Source organism: Bombyx mori, chromosome 5, assembly GCF_030269925.1.
Source record: "Bombyx mori chromosome 5, ASM3026992v2".
Taxonomy (NCBI): Eukaryota; Metazoa; Arthropoda; class Insecta; order Lepidoptera; family Bombycidae; genus Bombyx; species Bombyx mori.
The window spans coordinates 16,725,352-16,746,817 of record NC_085111.1 but is presented as its reverse complement, the minus strand read 5'-3'; the positions used below and the strand labels follow the sequence as shown (position 1 = coordinate 16,746,817).

Genomic DNA, 21,466 nt, shown 5'->3' with positions numbered 1-21,466 from the left:
TCTGGGTACTGGTGGTAGGATTTCTTATGAGTTTACTGGTGGTAGGACCTCTTGTGAGTCCGCACGGGTAGGTACCACCGCCCTACCTATTTCTGCCGTGAGCCTGACCTTAGAACTTATATCTCAAGGTAGGCGGCGTCATTTACGTTATATATGTCTATGGGCTCCGGTAACCACTTATCAGCAGGTAGGCCATGAGTTCGTCCACCCACCTAAGCAATAAATAAATAAAAAATCGTCTTTTAAACTGGAATGCATAATTTCTTCAGGGCTGAAACAGCTAGGATGGGGCGATAGTGACTCGTTTCAATTCGCCCTAACATCACCAACATAAGGTGGCACAATGGGACAATGGGTAGCGGAATTAAGACATATAACGTGAGGGTAGTATTGAAAATGATAGGATTAAGTAGAAGCAGCCCAAGGAGGTTAGTATGGCATACCGTGATAAAAAATCGGATAGTATTCTTTTAGATTCAAAAACGATCGTGCGATAAATCGTATCGTTTCTTATAAACACGCCACGCTCGACCAATTGGCCCGGAACAAGCCAGTGTCGTTCGCAGATATTAGTCGCTTTATTACCTGACATCAACTTTTATTATATGAGTTTTATCATTTGTTTATTAATTTATTTTAAAGTTTTATTTTGATTTATTTTTAAAGCACTGAGTTTGTCTGCTTTTCAGATAAGGCTTTTTGAAAATGTTTAAATTTTGGCGATTGTTGAGAACTATTGTTTGTTCCATAAGTTTTTTTTTAATACGCTTTTATTAGCTTCAGACTTATGTACGTTAGTATGCAACAGAGTCATTGAACATGATTTTGACCCCCTTCAAAACGTCGGATTAACTCGAAATTGGGTATACTTATTAAGGACCGACGACATTCAATATTAAAAAAAATATTGAAATAATTGAAATTCAACTAAAAAACCAAAAATAAATAATAGTTTAAAAAAAACTAACAAAATACGCTTTTATAGAAATCCAACTGAAAAATAGAAAATAAATTTGAATTAAAAATAGTGTAAGAAAAAATGATTTTATTGTAAAAACAGCGTGGGGTGCATGGTATCAGTTATAGATATTAATATATACAGTTATAAATATTTTATGAACAGATATAAGTAACTTCACTGAGTTGTTGTGTCACTTGAGTTCACTGGTGGTAGGACCTCTTGAAAGTCCGCACGAGTAGGTACCACCACCCCGCCTATTTCCGCCGTGAAGCAGTAATACGTTTTGGTTTGAAGGATGGGGTAGCCGTTGTAACTATACTGAGACCTTAGAACTTATATCTCGAGGTGGGTGGCGCATTTACGTTGTAGATGTCTATGGGCTCCAGTAACCATTTAACATCAGGTGGGCTGTGAGCTCGTCCATCCATATAAGCAATAAAAAAAAATAGTAAAAGGGTTATTTTGATAATATCCTGAAAAGCACCTCACGCTTTTTTATGATAAAATCATTTTTTCTTACACTATTTTTAATTCAAATCTATTAAAAAAAAATCTAATTTTTAGTTGGATTTTATATAAAAGCGTGTTTTGTTAGTTTTTTTAAAGTATTATTTATTTGGCTTATTATTGATTTTGATCTCACAAAACACATCTGAAATTAGAAATGGTACATATTCTATAACTTCTAAAATTTATATAATAGCTCATAACCACACAATAATAAACACAATTGAAATTCAAACTTAAAGAGTTCACGTCGAAAATCTCCAGTTACTTCGAAAAGCCTAAAATTCTATATCTAAATCTACATTTAGTCGTAAAATCCCGAATGGTATTCAAATTCTGAACTCAAAGTGCTTGAACACAAGGGGTGGACTGTTCTAAATACTATAATAACTACATGAACAGTCTCGCACCTGTCGTCGCTGTCGACAAAGGGACATCCCTAATGGATGTACAGCTGTGGGACAAAGCGAATAAAACTGTTAAAATTATATCTAGTAGCGGTCCCCAGGTAGTCGATATTCGTCTGTAGTTAATTAAAATTATAAGTTTGTACACTATTATGGTTCTATTGTCAAAGACTATTATATTTCTTTAATCACAGATTTCGCCAAGACTACACTTTAGGTAAATATTAATAAAGACTAATAATATTTAATCTATTCTCAATTTGACCACAGACTATAAGCAATAAGAAAAGTTTGACAATAAACAAATAGTAAGCATACGTGTGTGTGTCAAATACATGTTAGTGGGTATAATGTTTTTTTTATATTGATTTAATGTATTTTTTATACATTTTTTAAAAAAAATATTAATATTCTGCACTCCTTCTCTATATTCTCTATAATTGTGGGAAATTTCATACTCCTCCGTCCGCGCAATTTTCGTAAAGAGTAGTACTAAGTTTTTGCTTCACGTATTAATATATAGATTTAGTACAAGCTGACCCAGCGGCTTCACCATCACACGAAAACATTTGAATATCATCTACACATACCAATTAAGCAAAATTGATTATACGTTGGTCGTTTCGGATTTCTGCACATAAAAACTATTGTATTTATTTTTAGATTATATTTTTAGATATAAGATAATAGATATTTTTAGATATAGAAAATATTTTTAGATTCGATTATTAGACAAAAGTAGGTACTAGATACTGTAATTTTTAATCGCGCTATAATTATGTTAAATAAGTCATTTAAAAGCATTCGCAAACACTTTAATTAATAGTTGATGCGGTCAAAGTCGCATTCCTCGCTGGTTTTGTTATTATTACCAAATATATTGATTTTCGGTGGTTTGAGCACATTCCTATCCATTTTTACTCAAGAGAAATGGCGCGTATCTAAACTTGTTATAACCAAACCGAATGTCAATCATAGATTAAATTTGATGTATTTTTTACACCGCCTTTATAAAAAACTGCTCATCGTAATCGACAAGCTCGAAGAGGACAGTGGCCGGTGCTTGAACAGCTTAAAAGCACTGAGAGCAGATCCGGGGGATCCGATAAGACCGGTTTTGCGTTGCCCCGTCGCGTGAGTCGGATATACGAATGATTACCTTAGTCTTCTCCAAACGAGCTTCGAAAAGAATCCTTTTCACTTGTTTGGCTATACCCTTTGTACTGCTGATTTTATTTAGCGACTTCTTTGTTGTCTAAGTTGAAGACAGCAAGACCACGCGCGCTCTTTAACCCACTGAGTTTCTCGCCGGATCTTCTCAGTGGTTCGCGTTTCCGATCCGGTGGTAGATTCTGCGAAGCACTGCTCTTACTAAGGCCAGCGTTAGCAACACTTCCGGTTTGAGCCCCGTGAGCTCATCTACCCGTTAAGGCGAAGCTGAAAAAGCCTCTCAAGAAAAAGGAAGGAAAAAAACCGCGCTCACAATATCCAACGCAGTAAACAAATCTTATAGAGCTGTAGTTATACGAAGCGGATTTCCACGAAGGAGTATTTCCATTATGTAGAATAAAATTTATAAAAAAAATATCTTACAATATTGACATATTTTCCGTAATCATCAATAATAGCTGATGGGATCCCAGTTTAGATTTAACTGTTATGTTTATTTTTGAATCTTATTCGCACGTAATTCATTCACATTGATTTGTTTTGGCCAAAAAACAATCAGTACGTTGACCGAAAATCAACGAGCTAGTATAAAGTATAGCATTAGAAAACTTTCTTCACGTAATCTCGTAATGTCATCAACTTGATCAAACGTTCAATTTACACGGATTATAGGACGACCTTCCTTGAGATGATTTATTTGTTGTTATCCTGTCTAATGAACAGAAATCTTACTGTGTGGATGTATCCCATAGCAACCGTGGAGTTCAACGGCCGTCACACGTGTTCCTATACAATTTAGATTGTCGATTTTGTAAGTCTACTGATGTTTCCTTATCGCTCCTGATAGGTAGACGAACTCCCGACATCGTGTTAAATGTTTTAAGTGGTTGACGTTTTGTTATTGCTTAAATTGATGGATCTAATAATTACAGGAGTCCATAGACATGAATATCGCCACCCACCTTGGAACATTTTTTCCCCTACCTAATCGCTGGTAGCCTAATGGGGCTATTCCAACCTCGGGCGGACCATAGGTGAGGTAACGGGCTCAACCTGAGAGAATTGCTAACCCTAGCCCTAGCAAGAGGATCGGTATCGCGACGCCATAATCATCAGGCGAGAAACTCAATGGGCTGTGTCTATGGGCTAGTTCGCACATCGAACTCTTCGTCGGAGTTGACGAGTTCGACGAGGACGGTGACCGGTGCTTGAAGAGCCTAAAAGCACCGAGAGTGGATCCGGGGGATCCGACAAAACATGTTTTGCCCCGTCGCCTGGGTCGGATATGTAGTTAGCAGTGGCCACGATAAGAGGGCTATCGTGCCACGCTGCTTTTTCAAAGGAGCGTTCTGACACTTCTCTAAGATACTTGCGTATAGGTTTTAGATTTAGGTCGTCGTGAAGATTTACATTCCTCATATACCACGATGCTCCGAAGGCTATCGCAGAAGCGGGATTGGATGACCTGAAGAGAGTTAATAATGTGTATACAGGTCGCGTGAGCGAACATTACACTTGCATAGATCATGACAGAACGTAGTAGTGTCGTTACGAAGGGACAATTTATTTTGCTTGCTTGGGTAGAGTTGACCGAGCAGGAATGCGGCTCAGTTGCGGACGCGGATGCGGATTTAATATAGGGACTGAATGTCATACCTTTGCCGAGGATGACGCCTAGGTACTTGGCCCTTGAAGTCCACGGTATGGGCTAGCCAAAGATTTTGATAGCGGGAATGGAGTTACCGTGACTAATTGGTAACGAGATACTAGCAATGGTGTCGAGAGGGCGACCCCTTTTAAAGAGTTCGGCTGTGCTTTGCGTGGGGTTGATGTCGATGCGCCACTTCCGGAACCACTGTTCTAAATTGGTGGCCACAATCTGGAGTTTACTAAGCATGAACGACATGCTCCTACTCGAGTAGTAGATAGCCGTATCATCGGCGAAGAGAGCTACCTGGATCGCTGGCGACCGGGGTATGTCGGTAATGTATAAGCTGAAAAGTAGCGGAGAGAAAGCGGAGCCTTGCGGGAGCCCGAGATCTGACGCGGGACTGAGCGGGTTTGGAACATGCGGTCGGAGACTCAATTGCTTTGTGTAACTGCGAGGGAATTACTGCTTCGTAGCTGAAACAGATAGAGCGATGTGGGCTTAAAACATTGAATTGTTTTACGCGTAAACGTCGACGGGGTCATCGTACCCCTTTACGGGGGCACGGAACGGGCTCCGAGACTAACTCCTCTGCCCGAGGGTGAACTCTCTGGCTCTCAGAGCAAGGGCTTAATGAAGCGGTGGTGAGGTGGGGACACACACCATTACTGGCACTCACCCGTACTAGACCAAGAAGGGGAGGGAACGGACACTCCTTAAATGAGGTAGTGGGCCCCCTACAGGAGCGGGACAAAAGTTGGGTAACCAGAAGAAATTCTCGGCGTAGGAAGACGACGGAGTAGTGGTGGACAGCTAAGTTCCCCACTCGTTATGAACGCTCCCATACCATTCCCGCTGGACTGACTATCACACCATAGCAGGAGTATTTAGGAGCTCCCTTAGCAACCCCTTACCATCCGGTGGTTTGACGTGCAAGGGAGTTACGTTGTGGAGATGCTCGTGGGGTCCACCGTGAGCCCGCTCGTACATAACATGAGCTAGACTCCGGACGAAGCATACAGTCTTCACCTAATTATAACTTTGAAATTGTGCAATTGATAAAAAAAAAGTTTATTAATAAGAACATAATACTGACATTTGAATCTATAGCCAATGATGACATCATTTGAGGAAAAACTAAAGGCTTAGCATATTTCGTTAAAAAAATTGGTAATTAAAGATTGTTTTTTCTTAAAAAAAATATTTACAGTAATCAGCTAGCCTAGAAATCGTTTTTCAATCCAAAATAAAAGGTTGATGTCAATTGTTATTATGAAAAAACACTGAATGTAGGAGCTAACGGTCAATGTGGTGTTGAGTGGTCACTGAAGTCCTTAGACATCTACATCAATGACGCTACCTATCTTCAGTTTGTTCATTCATCCATTTAATAAATAAAAAAAACGTTTAATAAGACAAATTACATCCCTCGCACTTGTGTTCTCGTATACGGTGTAATGTATTCTTAGTACAAGTATACTAAATGAGAAAACCCTTCATTTAACCCTCGGTGAAGTTATGAGCCCCGAGAGAGCCGTTACGTCGACGTGACCCTAAATTCATTCCACAGAACCTGTCACTTCAAAACTGAAGGATGAAGGGCTTTTTGTCACAAATGTAATAAAATTTTGGATGATTAATTAGATATATTCACGACCTACATTTTGTCGGAGGGCATCTTGAGTTTGCTAGGCAAATTTGTGTTTTTGTTTTACCCGACTACTGTAAAACAATACAGAGGATCTGCCCTGAATATGTACTTTTTCTTTTTAATTATAAACTCCAAATAATTAGCCACTGAACTTAGTTTTTCAAGATAAGAAAGCAATATAAAGAAAGAAAGAAAATAACGAACTTTGGAATTAAAATACAAATAATAATAAAATAATAATAATAATAATAAATAAATATTTACTAACAATCACGCTACGTTAACTGGTCCCGTGATAAGTTCGTAAAGATCTTGTGTTACAGGTACCAGATAACGGAAATAAATGTAAGATTTATTATTATACACATACATATATTTAATATACATCCATAACCCTGGAAAAGACATTTATATTTATCATACAAATATCTTCCCTTGGCGGGATTCGAACCCGCGACCCCCTTGTGTAGTGACCATGTCACTTACCACTACACCAGACGGCCGTTAAAATCGGAACCTTATAAGAAAAAGTGCTTGCTTCCTAAAAAATTAATACACAGAGGGTAATTATTTCAGTGTTTACATGTAACCTGACCTGATCTGAATGTTTGCGTAGCTAATTACTGATCATGAGACATATTGTGAGCTAGGCATATGTACTAGAAACCATACAAATCTATTCTGCCGTGAAGCGCTCATGCGTTCCGATATGAACTCGGAGCTACTTGTGTCATTTTTACAGGTGGTAGGACTTCTTGTGAGCCCAAACGGATACCACTACCTTGCCTATTTTTTTGTGTAGCGTTTCGGTTTGAAATGTGAGCCAGCCGCTGTACTGTGAAAACTAAGACTTTAGAACTCATGTCTCAAAGGGGGTGGGTGGCATTTACGTTGTTCATGTCTATGGGCTCCGGTAACCACTTAATACCAGTTGGACCATGAGCTCGTCAATCTATCTCAGCAATAAAAACAAAACATTTTTTTAATAATAATAAAAAAAGTTTCTCTTATATCAATAGAATAATAGCTTTTTACTTGTTATGTTGCTTACGAGAATCAACTTAGAGTAGCTTTTTACTAATAAACCACGTTTACTAGGGAACAAAAATATTGTTTGTCTGTCTAGGATTATTCTGGCTAATCCCCGAAACAGTCACGACCAATTTTAACAGTATTTTTACTGGCAGATAGATAGCTAATGCCATGAAGAATAACCAAGCCTATTATATTTTCGAAAATATAGGCTCAGTCAAAGAAAAATAAACTTTGAAGTTGTGAACAAATCCGATTTAAATAATCCGATTTAGATAATAAATGCATTTTATTATCAGACAAAACCACAGAAAACCTCGGACGGGCCTAGCTAGTTTTACAAAATACTTTACAAAGGACCCATTACAACTTCTTGCCCTGTGGAAACAATAATAAAGTCCATGTTTTAGATTTTAAATTAAAACAATTAGGATGCACAGGCCCCATGGTTATAGGGAATAATTGACCACGACGTTGACTTTAGAGAAGTAAACAATGAAGTAATCTATAGAGATAAAACTTACCGTAAAATATTGGAGTCCACAACGGACCACGACTACAACGATTCAAAACTACTAATAAATGTCTAGAGATGGATGACAGAAGTAAATAACAATAAAAGTATTTTAGAAAAAATGGAGGATTATTTAAAGAAACATTCAACGTTGAGTTAGCTGTAATTGTGATTTTCATCGCGAAACGCCATAATATTTAGTTTATTTTAATTTACAATTGATTACTGTCATTTTATCTATACTAATACTAATATACTAATAATATAATATTATAAAGAGGAAAGATTTGTTTGTTTGTATCGAATAGGCTCCGAAACTACTGGACCGATTTGAAAAATTCTTTTTTCATTAGAAGCCGACATTGTCCTTGATGAACATAGGCTACTTTTTTTTATTTTATTTTTTTGGTTTCATGTGTGTTTTAATGTTTCCGAAGCGAAGCGAGGGCGGGTCGCTATATGTGATAAAGTCACTGTGCCGTAATCAAACGTAGATATACAAAGATATACACCGAAGGTATTACCGCTAAAATGGAAAAAATATATTCACAATATTCTTTAAGGCTGGCTTACACACATACAAGTCCGTTATCGTATCATGTAATACCACTTCAAAAGACAAAAGCTTGTATCGACCGAGCGCTAATAACGACGACCTCAGTTACTTTGTAACGAATGTAAGCTAGTCCTAAAAGTCGGGCCATTGTCTGCCTCCATTAAATATATATATACAGTCAAACCTGAATAAGCGAGAGTTCAAGGGAGCACAATCTCATTCTATAAAGAGGTTTCTCACTAACCCGAGTTTCTCACTAATGCACCCTCTGAATTTCATTTCGCGATTTTCCGGATTCAAACGCATTTACTATTTTAAGTTTATCACTTAATGACAGTACTTTAATTTTCCGTTTTGACATGATGCAGGTACAGAACTTTCCTTCGCAATTGATTAACGATAAACTGAGTAAGTCCGACAAATAGTACACAGTCCTGTGTACACAGGCACACGTATCCATTCGAAAAGAATGCGATAAAATATATATATATGTATACGAGTATATAGGCTTCGAATCATAAACTCCTTTATTTCTATTTAATCATTTTCTCCAGAACTACTATACTACTATCCTCATTTTAATTTTCCCTCATAATTGCCTCTATACCATTTAATTTTGTATCTTGAGACCTTGTGAGGCACAACGTAAATCTGCACATCTGCTTATCTGCCGCGAAGGAATTACTAGTTTTAGTCTGAAGCTATAAATCAACGTCATAAAATATGTTGGTACTATCAGACAAACGTGTTTAATCTAAGTAGTGATATTAATTAATTAATCGTGTAACAAATAAAATATAAAATTGTAAATTAGTTTAGATTTATGAAAAGCGATTATTAACGGTAATAGATTATTAGATGTAGTAATTACAATTTATGAACTATTATTTTAATCAAGCTAATATAATGTAATTTTATTTGGTGTTAGGAAAAGTGTATTTAGAGGTCGGTTTACCCGTCGTTCACGTTAATAAATATCATTATGCTTATTTGAAAAATGGAAATCAGTAATAAAGGTGAAATTTTGAAATTCGGCTATAATTTTTTGAGAAATACATCTCAAACCTGAATGAATCCTTAAAATATTATTTACAACGCATTGTTTTCTCAAATAAATAAAACTCTTTTTTTATAAAATTCACTTGATAAAATTTTCGCTCAAACATTAAGTCTCAGGGGTGACATTTCAGAGTTCGATGCTCCCCATGCTCAACCTGTTCGCGAAATGATTTCGAAATAATTCAACTTAAATAATCCCGAATTTCGATCGGATTTCAGTACGTTTCGATAACAATTTATTTCAGACTAATACTTTTAATTAAAGTCCTTCATTTACTTTGATTTCTTTGAAGTAGATTTTCTTTGTAGGATTCCGTACTCAAACGATTCTTTTTATCACGACAGCAAAAAATCAAAGGCTTAAAATTGTATGAGCTTAAAATTTCACCGTAAGTAAAATGGGACTAGACGATGACCGTTTTTTTTTTATAACACCATCTTGTTGTGTCTGTTGGATTTGATGTTAATCACAGCCGAATACGTCCTCTAACTAAGCTGATTTCTAAAATTCATCCTGCTGCATTATCAAAAGCAGGCTACCTTGAAAGATTAAAGTCCAATTGAGGCCATGAAATAGCAGTTTTTTGACCTCTTAAACTAGAAAGTATGATTGATAGCACCAATGAAGAGTAACCAGCAAATAGACATATAATCCTGAATCTCTACTACTACTGCTACTGAGCTGGCGCTATGACCCCGAAGTGGGTCTTGGCCTTTCATCCCGGCGCTGCACCACACCTTACCAGTCCGACACTTGGAGCTCACGTAAATTTCCTTCCACAGCGTCAGACCAGCGGTACTTGGACCTCCCTACGGGGCGGCGTCCCTCCGATACACCCGCGTACACCCATTTCACAGTCCGATCCTGCTCCATACGCACTACATGCCCGGGCCATCCAAGCCTCCGTGCCTTCATCTCCTCCTTCCGTGCCTTCATCTCCCGCTTTCGTGCCTTCATATCCCCCCGTGCCTTAATTTCCCTTCTCATCCTGAATCTCGCCAATCATTAAAAAAACACTACCTTTTATGGCCCGACCGGTCAACACGTGTAAAATGCGTTCGTTCAATTCATGAACTGGAACGCTTAATGGGCCACGACGCGATTATTGGTGTCTGACCGCTTGCTTACCTGCGCGTTGTTCCCGCTAATGGAATCGCTTATTTTGATGAACCAAAGTGCTTTTCGAGGCTAGTACTTTAATGGGCGGGAGGCTTTTTTGGAAAGTGTAATTTACCTCCCTTATCTATTTAATGTTATATACGTTATTGTTTAGTTGGGTGGACGAGCTCACAGTCTACCTGGTGTTAAGTGGTTACTAGAGCCCATAGACATCTACAACGGTAAACGCGCCATCCACCTTGAGATATAAGTTCTAAGGTCTCAAGTATAGTTACAACGGCTGCCCCACCCTTCAAACCGAAACGCATTACTGCTTCACGTCAGAAATTGGCAGAGTGGTGGTACCTAGCCGCACGAACTCACAAGAGGTCCTACCACCAGTAATTACGCAAATTATAATTTTGCGGGTTTGATTTTAATTACACGATGTTATTCTTTCACCGTGGAAGTTAATTTCAATTTCAAGTCAATTTTGCCAATTTAGTTTTTATCCAGCTATAGTGAAAGGTACATCAATAAGTGCATAGATTTCAGTTGTTGGACAAACAATTGTAATGTTCACTATTCTTACTGTTAACTAATTATCAGAGTATCTATTTAAGTATTCCTCTTCGAGTTTCTTCTTATATTTTCAACTCTGCCTACTCCGTCTTTCAAAGTAAATCTGGCACTTAGTCCGAGTAAATTTGAAGATTTTTCTGTTAAAATGTTTTCAGTTACATCATTTTTAGCGGCTTTACAACTTTACTGATAAATAGATAATTTTTTTATATGCTAGCGATCGCTAAAAGGATCGTGAACATTTTGATGTAGGATGTTAGGTGTGTTCAACGATGTTCCATTTATGTTCTGTATGTAAATGTTTCCTCGTAACATATTTTTGCTACATATGATCATCTTGTAAGTCATCATCCGCATATTTCCCGTCTCTTCGAAATTTCCTTACACTTGTCAACCTGCAACCTACAAGTAAACTATACTTCAATTTTTAATAGTTTTAAGCATCACAATTCACACTTACATGTTTGTTTTGTATTAATAACTAGCTGACCCGGCAGACTTCGTAGTGCCTATAATAATTATAAGACCTAAACTTTTGTATAAAATAAACTTAAAACAAACAAAAGGAATCCGTCCGACGGGGGACACATCAAAGGGAAAACCAAATTGTTATTTTTATTTAATTCCGAGCATTTTCATATAAATCTACCTTTTAAACCTTCTCTGGACCTCCATAAATAATTCAAGACCAAAATTAGTCAAATCGGTACACCCGTTCTCGAGTTTTAGCGAGACTAACGAACAGCAATTCATTTTTATATATGTAGATTATCTTTGTCATATAGTTGCGGCCGTGCCGGCAGTCTAGCAGCGACACCCGGTGAGAAGCTTCTAGAACTACTCCGGCCTTCCAGTGGCACTCCGCGACGTCATTCGACCGCAGCCTGCGCTCCGGCACAACCGCAACGACAGACAGGCTTCGTTTACTGCCCTTCTGATGCCTTACCATACTGCCCACCATCAAGGCTGGCGCCCCCTCGTCCAATTATACCAAAGGTAGGTAACTTTAAAAGGAACTAAATAATGCCTTGAAATTAATCATCAAACTAGCTTCAAATTTGAGATTTAGCTTTATGGGTTAAAGGTAAAAATAAATTGAATTTCTTGGCCAACAGGTGGCCTAAAGGATAAGACGTCCGGTGCATTTGTATCTAGCGATGCACCGGTGTTCGAATCCCGCAGGCGGGTACCAATTTTTCTAATGAAATACGTACTTAACAAATGTTCACGATTGATTACTGGTGGAAGACGTCTTGTCAGTCCGCACAGATAGGTGCCACCGCCCTGCCTATTTCTGCCGTGAAGCAGTAATGCGTTTCGGTTTGAAGGGTGGGGTAGCCGTTGTAACTATACTGAGACCTTAGAACTTATATCTCAAGGTGGGTGGCGCATTTACGTTGTAAATGGCTATGGGCTCCGGTAACCGCTTAGCACCAGGTGGGCTGTGAGCTCGCCCACCCATCTAAGCAATAAAAAAAAACCTTTTTTACAGAATAAACCTTAAATTTTTTCACGGTTTTATAGCTCCAGCCACCGCCGCAGATCCAGCCGGTTATTCCACCGCAACCACCGCCCGTCCCGCAACGCACCGCGCCGGTCACGCCCGCGCCACTGCCTGTCCCCCCTCCGGCTCCACCACGACGGTCTTCTCCACAACCACCTAAACGAATCCCACCTCCGACACCACCCAGACCGGCAGCAACCTCTCCATCGGCCGACCCCAACGGGAATCGCAAGGCAACGGTTCCGATGCTGCCACGTTTGGACTGTAACAAAAATCCTCAGCCAACAATCACCAAAAAACCGCCTCAAAAAATACCAGATACGCCCTTTACACCAGCACCTCCTCCTCAAAACAGCCAGTCGATCAAAAGATCGCCAAGCTCGGGGTCAAACATCAGCGTTAGACAAGACTCGAATGTGTCTTCGGACTCATTTAGCCAAACATCATCACCGTCGTACACCACAAAGACTATGGAAGCTCCCTTGCTACCCCACCAGCATGTGAACAAGAGTTTGAACGCAAAGATAGCGAGGGGACTATTGCTGAAAGAACAGCAAGAGAAGGAGGCTGGTAACTCTTCAATTACCAAGAGTATGTCAACACCAGCGTCACTACAGACCATAGTTAGGTTTCAAAATGGAAGCAACATGTCCCTGCACCATCGGGTGAGTGAAAAATGACTTGGTTTTTTTAGTTTCTTAATTAAAATTCCAGCACTGCAAATTGAAAGGATGCTCTTATTGTACATGGAGAACTTTAAATTGTTTTCCGATGAATAGAATCACAAGGGAACAATCGGTTGAACTATGCTCAGTTTTTCGTTTTTAGCTGTCGTTTATTTTCTACACAAGCCAAAGTGTGACACTATTCTGTGATTCTACCTGCGCGCTTTTTTTTGAACAAAGCTTTTAAGAATATTGTGGCATGTTTCTTATGTCATATATCTCTGTTATTTTGACTGTAATACATATTATGTATGATAATTGGCCATAAATATTTCAAAGACTAGGAAATGATAAGCACTCTTTATACTCGCAGTAGGTACATAGCCTTTATTTTTAGTACCTTATACATTTGCATATCAATAAAGTATGTAATAATAGTTTATCTCGAATATTCACCGTGATACGTCAAACACGACACACTGTCCGTGGTTTTATTTCAAAAGCCTATTCTAAAATAATATAATTCTAAAAATAGTTAGCATGTTCCAAAAGCACTCGGAAATTTGTTTTTAGGGAATTCAAATCAAAATTTGTTTTTCTGATTTTTTCCGTTTACATATGCGATACGTTTTTTGTTTTTTTTTTTGTAAAATTAAATGGCAACCCTATTCCCTTTTAAAGCGACGTTTTCAATTAAATTTAAAAGCCGTACTCTAAACTATAATTCAATATCGGAGATGCATACAGAAAATTCCCAGGGCTTAAACGCGATTTACAGTTCAACAGTTGTGTTTCTGTTACGCTCGCTTGAAAAACAGATTTATTAAATCTCTTGAAAAAAAAGAAAGTGTTGATATAAGGATATAAGTGTTATAATTACTGGTGGTAGGACCTCTTGTGAGTCCGCACGGGTAGGTACCACCGCCCCGCCTATTTCTGCCGTGAAGCAGTAATGCGTTTCGGTTTGAAGGGTGGGGCAGCCGTTGTGACTATACTGAAACCTTAGAACTATATCTCAAGGTGTGTGGCGCATTTACGTTGTAGATGTCTATGGGCTCCAGTAACCACTTAACACCAGGTGGGCTGCGAGCTCGTCCACACAACTAAGCAATAAAAAAAAAAATAAAAAAACAAAAATGTATCAAGAGGAAGATGAATATATTTTTGCATTAGATGTGTATAGCTCTCGGACCGATTCATCATAATCATAATCGGTTGCTCTTGGCAGAGCAGTCGTAGTCATGTGGCATTCTTGCTCATTAAAGCCTTAATAGATTTTAACCGATTAATTGGTGTTCAATATATTTAAAACTATTTTTACGGTTTTCACGGACGCCGATCACGGTCATCCGTGACCACAAAAACCGTAAAGTATTCGAAAAGACACAAAGAAAATTGTGACATTAAAAAACGTGAGGTTAGACCGTAAAAATTTTTTTAATTAAATTTGCGATTCGCGGAAACCGAAGAAGTATTAAGTATAGTGATAAGTGGTTACTGTTGTTCATATATGTGCATACATCACAACAAGAGTAACGTCAGCCATCTTCATATGATTTCAAAGTCCCAGTTAAGTTGTATCTCTTCTTCAACACGTGTCCACCGAATGTCGAGTGTAGGACTCTTCGAATGCATCCCATTCTCTTCGGTCTCTCGCCTTTCGCATCTAGCCCCTACCAACCAATTTGACAAGGTCATCGACCCACCTCATTGGTCACTTACCTGCGTTACGTCAATAATATATTGCCCACGATACACTGCACAGCAATTCCAACATGTCTCTCTAAGAAACCGATTGCTTACAAACACGGTTTAGCAACAGCTCAGAAATACTAAAAGAAGTTTTACTACGGCGTGTTGTGAGTCCGCATGGGTAGATACCATGACTATTTCCACCGTGAAGCAATAATACATTTCGGTTTGAAGTGTTAGGCAGCGGTACTGTAAAAATTGAGACCTTAGAGCTCATGTCTCAAGGTGGGTTGCGACATTTACGTTGTAAATGTCTATGGACTCCAGTAATCACTTAACCGTACGTGGGTCGTGAGTTCGTCCATCCATCAAAGCAATGCACATTAATATGGTTTTGCTGAGTGCACATATTATTTAGATTGCAATACAGATTAGATCTAGGTACTACTTGTACGATTTAGCTAATATGTACTGTAATTATTGTAATTTCTTGTGTGCATCAAAAGTTAAAAACTTGATTACCTTTGAAACGCCTCATTGGCTGTCTGCTTACGCTACAACGTCCAGTACGAGGTCTCCACTCCAGTACTTTTGTGTCCCACTGATTGTCAGTGCGACGGCATATGTGGCCGGCCCACTTCCACTTTTTCCGAGCAATCACTTTGGCTATATCAGTCAAACCAGTTCTTCTGCGGATATCGGTATTGCGCACTCTATCCCGTAGAGAAATGCCTAACATAGCCCGTTTCATGACTTATTGCGTGACTTACATTTTGGTCATAATTGGATCTGCGAGCGTCCTTGTTTCGATCCCATTAAATTGTATAATTACTATCTAATCTATTGTATTTAAATTATTATTAAATACGTCAAACGCATTGAACATTATCGAGATTGTTAGCTACTAGCTAGCTGTTCCGCCTCGCCAATTAGCCTAAGTTGATATTTCCGATACAAAAAATCTCAGAGATAAAACAAAATACTTTGAAGTCATGTATTTCAGCCGACAAACAGCGCGGATAATAATGCTTACACAAGCCAAGATTGCTTCGTGTGTTCTCCAAGATTGTTTTGCCATCTCAAACGTAGACTTTTCAAAGCAAATAGTAAACACACTTGGTCATCTTGCGAGAAAAGAGAAACGTCTGGAGAAAAACTTTGAGCGACCATATTGCTTTGGTGTTTTGTAAAAGGGTCATTTGTAGTTTCTTACTTCTGTGACTTATTTTTCGATGATAACATTAAATTTGTATGTTGCAGATAATGCGATGTAAGATAAGTTTACGTAATAAATATACTTTATAATTTTTATCAATTCAATTATTAGGTGCGTTTTTTTTTTATTGCTTAGATGAGTGGACGAGTTCACAGCCCACCAAGTGTTAAGTGGTTACTGAAGCCCATAGACATCTACAACGTAAATGCGCCACCCACCTTGAGATATAAGTTCTAAGATCTCAGTATAGTTACAACGGCTGCCCCACCCTTCAAACCGAAACGCATTACTGCTTCACGGCAGAAATAGGCAGTGCTGATGTCTCAATCACTTGTAATAAATTATTATACCTAAAAATGCCGGTATCTCTAATATATCAGAATCAATGTTTGATTATATGTATTTTATACAGTACAGATAGTGAGGACAGGTTCAGCGCGGGTTCAGAAAATTTCCCACTAAGGCACAATAGATAGTGTGTAAGTTTCAGTATTAGTACTTTGATGTGACGTCACGGTCACAGATGTTGGCTATTACAGACAATGTGAAGCGATCGAATATGTATAATGAAAACTGCGAGGTTAAAGGAATAATGTAGGTAGCAAAATTTTCAAATGTCGACATAATATGACAACGTCTTAATCAAAACGAAAACTAAAAAGTATTTGAAACGTCGGAAAGACTTTACGATTTAAACTTTACTTATTTAATTATTATTTTTACTTAAATAACTGGGAACATGTCACGCACGGTCATCCAGCCTCAATTTAGGATTCACTGTGTTATGGGTACCAGAGAATGATGATCATACTTATATATAGGTACGTTTAAAAAATAAACACCCAGACAAAGAGCAAATAAACCTGTTCATTAAATAATGGTGGCCCGATGTGGGAATCGAACCCACGACCTTCGGCGCAACCGTCAGGGACTAACTACTGCACCGCCGAGTCAGTCCAAATGACAATAAAAAGCGGAAAATAAAATCGTAAAAGAAGTTTTAAAAGTTTTCAAAACAGATTTTATAATTACCATTCTTATTTCGGTGGTTAATAATTATTATTGTACAGCGATAGTCGATTGAATTCCTTTGAACGGGTGCAGATGCTGCGGGACATACGCGGAGCCAGCAACGAAGGCTCCCCGCACAAGTTCAGACTGATGCAAGTGGCACTCAACGCTGTAGCACTGTTAGCCATAACCGGCGCTCTATTCGCCTACTTCCGAGCCAATCCCGCAGTACAGGTAAGTTTAGTCCATAATAAAGATGCGAATCTAATTCGAACCCTACACTTAACTAAACTAAGCCCTACACTAAAAAAAAAAAACTTCAGAGGTGTCAAGGGACACCCGGATGGAACGAAGTTACTTTCGATAAATTAGTAGAGGAATTGTAATTTTTTTTTTAAGTTATAATAATAAATTACGGCATTATGAAGAAGAAAAAAACAATACTATGAACTAAATTACTATTGTTGAAACGCTATCTCGAGAAACTGTACTCATTACGCGGACCAATCGGATACGAGCAATGTCACGCGATAAGCGCCTACACGTTGATTGGTCAGAATGACGGATCTAAAAAGTGTCGTGACAACTTTTCGTAAGAATTTTTTCCGTCTAGCCTCCTTTCACAACGCGCGATAAGGAACTTCGTTCCAAAAATCGAACCCTACACTAAACTAAACTAAACTAAACTAAACCTTAAAAAATATTTAAAGCTTACTATTCTTATGATATTTGAAGCGAAAAATTACCGAATCTAAATATCCTGCAAAACTTCGAAGCGTACCAATTTTCCGATGCCCACATAATTTATACAAATTCCGAATAACGATGTTTGGATTGTGCGTCTACCGATCAATATGGTTCGCTCCGTGAAGATCTATGTCGTTAAGATCGTTGCTTTGTCGCTTTGTCGTTTTTTATACACTAATTTAGGAAACAGTAGATCGTCAATGTTTCCCAACTCTTTCAAACATGTTGTCGAAGTTTTATTTGCATTCCTACGAATGCCACTTTGATACATGAATTCTAAGCTCAAACCGGACGCATTATTACTTGACGGTAGAAATACGCAGGATGTTAAATATCTAGCCGTGTCAGCTTACAAGATGCTGTACCATCAATCTATATTACAGTTCAAGTAAATGTGTTAGCTGAATGTATCTATCTAACAGAAAATAATTAAAAGTTTTCTTTCTGAAAGCATCAGTGGCCGGCGTCTATGGAATAAGAAAGATGAACATTTCCTGCCCACAAATTACATAATTTTTCATGTCTATACTCACTAAATTAATTCTAACGCAACGTACAAGATAATATTTCCAAAAAGCCGTCCGAATCGCAAAGAAACCGTGAATCGGCAACCTTATTATCCCATCAAAATTCTTTCGTACAAACAGCTCTTTTCTTGTTGAACAAAACAATTACATTCACAATGTAAGTACTCTTGCATTGTAAGGCATCGTTGGAGTGGCAGTAATTATGTTGTTGCCTCATTGTGTTCCTTTATGAGTATACTCCAATTAACTGAGCACTGAAAATAAGTAATAGCGGTTCGTTTGAATCTAAGGAGGAGCGTTTTGTTTTTCAAATGATTTTATTGAAAGACCCGTTTGTTGGATAGCATTTTAGCTTCTATATAATTCAGATAATTTGTCTATTTAGTTGGCTTTAATTTCGATTAGTTAATGTTAACTTCGTATTTAGATAGACCGTCATTTTTACCTTAATGCACCAGTCGTATCTTTGTCTACACTGACACTTTGGGTGTATCTTTGATTTGTTTTGGAGTTTGGTTTGGTTGGTACTTCAAACCGTGTGGTCTAAGATATTATTTGACCGAATCCCGTTACCTTGATTCTATTATTGCAAGTGCCAACCGAGTGGTGTTCATCTCTCTCATCCTTGCGTCGATAATCTTCAATGCCGAGGGTCGTGGGTTCCTCTAATAACTCTCTCCTCATTTAATTTCTAAGAGCTAATAATTTTCCGCAGTGTATTCCTAATTATGGTCATCCAGCTGTGTTAAAGTTCCCTTGGTATTTCTCGATCACTGTAACTACAAAAGCATTATAAAATCGATGTGTTGGAGATGTGGTGATGGAAACGCCTCTTGAAGATGCCGTGGATGGTATTCCGCATCAGTGCATCGATCCTCGACGATCTTGGTTATTAAAAACCGATTCGAAGAGTGTAGTTGAACATTTACGGATTTTGAAGTTCTTTGGTTGCATATCCAGGGAAGAGGCCTCGATCGGGCGACTATTTGTTTAAGGCCAAGTGGAAGGCAAGAGATTATTCGGCCGATCGTCAATTCGCAAGGACATAATAAAGAAAGCAACTAAGTCTGCCATGGTCCACAATGGTATTCGTTATCTTTAATGTCTAGAATTTAATGGTGCGAGAGATGAACTGCGTCAGGACTTCTTAGTCCACACAATCATAACAATTCAATAACGAATTTCATCCTGAATAATCCTCGACACGGTGTGAAGTGCATTCATTTTTTTTCTTCTTTTTCCTTGCAAAAACTGCAAATTGAACGATCGTTTAAGTTAATTTTCCGAAGGTACTATCTGAGTTAGAAACATCAGGTGGTCCATATGCCCGCCTGAGTTACTTTAATAATAAATAAAAGTATTTAATATATCGACCTTAGTTGTTTCTTCATTACAAATTGAATTAAGTGTGGAGTTATTGAAGCATAAACGAAATAATCACCCAACGAGTCCAAAGTTTCTAATTCTTATAAAAGAAAACTAGTACGCTTTAAGACAAACTTTTAATAAGAACAATTTGAAATTCGAACAATGTTTTAGCTCCACAACTTACTGTAAAATTTACTTTGAAAGCGCATAATCCCGTCACAATACTGTTATCGACAGTTGCAGGGCATGCAAGATCTAAGCCTTCAGACGCCAAATACAATGTCGTTTCGGATTTGTTGGCGCATTTCCTATCTTCTTTAATCCTTTGCTTTAAAATAACGATCGCATTTAAACTATGAATGAAAAATAGCATTCTAATGAAAAGAGGGATACTGGGATGTTCGTTTAGCTGTATACAGAGATATCACATCATAATCAAAGTAAATATTTTAAGAACTAAAGTACAATCTACCTGTATTAAGTATTGGCTGTTTTTCTTTTTACTGGTGGTAGGACCTCTTGTAAGTCCACGCGGGTGTGTACCATCGCCCTGCCTATTTCTGCCGTGAAGCAGTAATGCGTTTCGGTTTTAAGGGTGGGGCAGCCGTTGTAACTATACTTGAGACCTTAGAACATATATCTCAAGGTGGGTGGCGCATTAACGTTGTGGATGTCTATGGAGTCCAGTAACCACTTAACACCAGGTGGGCTGTGAGCTCGTCCACTCAACTAAGCAATAAAAAAAATCATCCCCCGTAACTATTTGAAGAGTAAGGTAATTTCTTTTGTTTCCATGCAGAAAATACCTTTTGAATCACAGGTAATTTACAGGATATATTATATTGGATTCTGAATTTCTTTTCTCGCAGTATGTCTCGCAAGCTGTGAACCGTTCCACTGTAGTAACGTGGCCAGCACCCACGGACGCTCCCGCCGACAAGAACCCAGCCCCCGGAGTGTGTCTGCCGGTCATCGTGAGCTTCTGCCACCAGCACCGGATATCTTACAACTTCACCGTATTCCCTAATTACATCGGGCATTTCGGGCAGAGGGACGCACAACAGGTATTTCCATATGATATTTGTTTGTATCGGCTTATTTGGGCAAGTCCGATAAGGTCAAAATTTACCAGTGGTAGGGCGTCTTCTTAGTCTGCTCTGGTAGGTACCAATATTCTACTTCTACCGTGAAGCATTAACTATAAAACCGAGATTTAAAGGTACGTCTCACATCATCCCTGCTTTGTCAGGCAGGGAGGTTACGGCCGGGCAGAGATCCCTCCGGGATCCCTTCCACGAGTTCTGGACCGCGCCCCCGTAAGGGAACGCGAGGACTCGATGACATCTCTCAAGGGGGCAGCATTTACGTTATCGACGAATAAGGGGTCCGGTAACAATTTAATGTCAAGTGGGCCGTAAAAAAAAGCCTAGGTAATGATTGAAGGCAATTCCGAAAACTAATATATCTACCCAATTGTAATGTAAAAAAAATGTATACTCCACTAAGATTCTAGTTTTTAAAAAAAAAACAAGAAGCTTAGTGGTGAATAC

At 38.4% G+C, this 21,466-nt stretch overlaps 1 protein-coding gene across 1 annotated transcript in view; it reads left to right on the top strand.

The window, feature by feature from the left end:
* The first annotated feature begins 351 nt into the window (after positions 1 to 351).
* LOC101746236 (atrial natriuretic peptide-converting enzyme) overlaps positions 352 to 21,466 on the top strand; it is a 66,038-nt gene continuing 44,923 nt past the window's right edge. Inside the window, exons 1-5 of the mRNA XM_062668495.1 lie at positions 352 to 428; positions 11,972 to 12,182; positions 12,711 to 13,355; positions 17,368 to 17,508; positions 20,786 to 20,980. Coding sequence (XP_062524479.1) covers positions 352 to 428; positions 11,972 to 12,182; positions 12,711 to 13,355; positions 17,368 to 17,508; positions 20,786 to 20,980 — 1,269 coding nt within the window. The remainder of the gene's footprint in view (positions 429 to 11,971; positions 12,183 to 12,710; positions 13,356 to 17,367; positions 17,509 to 20,785; positions 20,981 to 21,466) is intronic.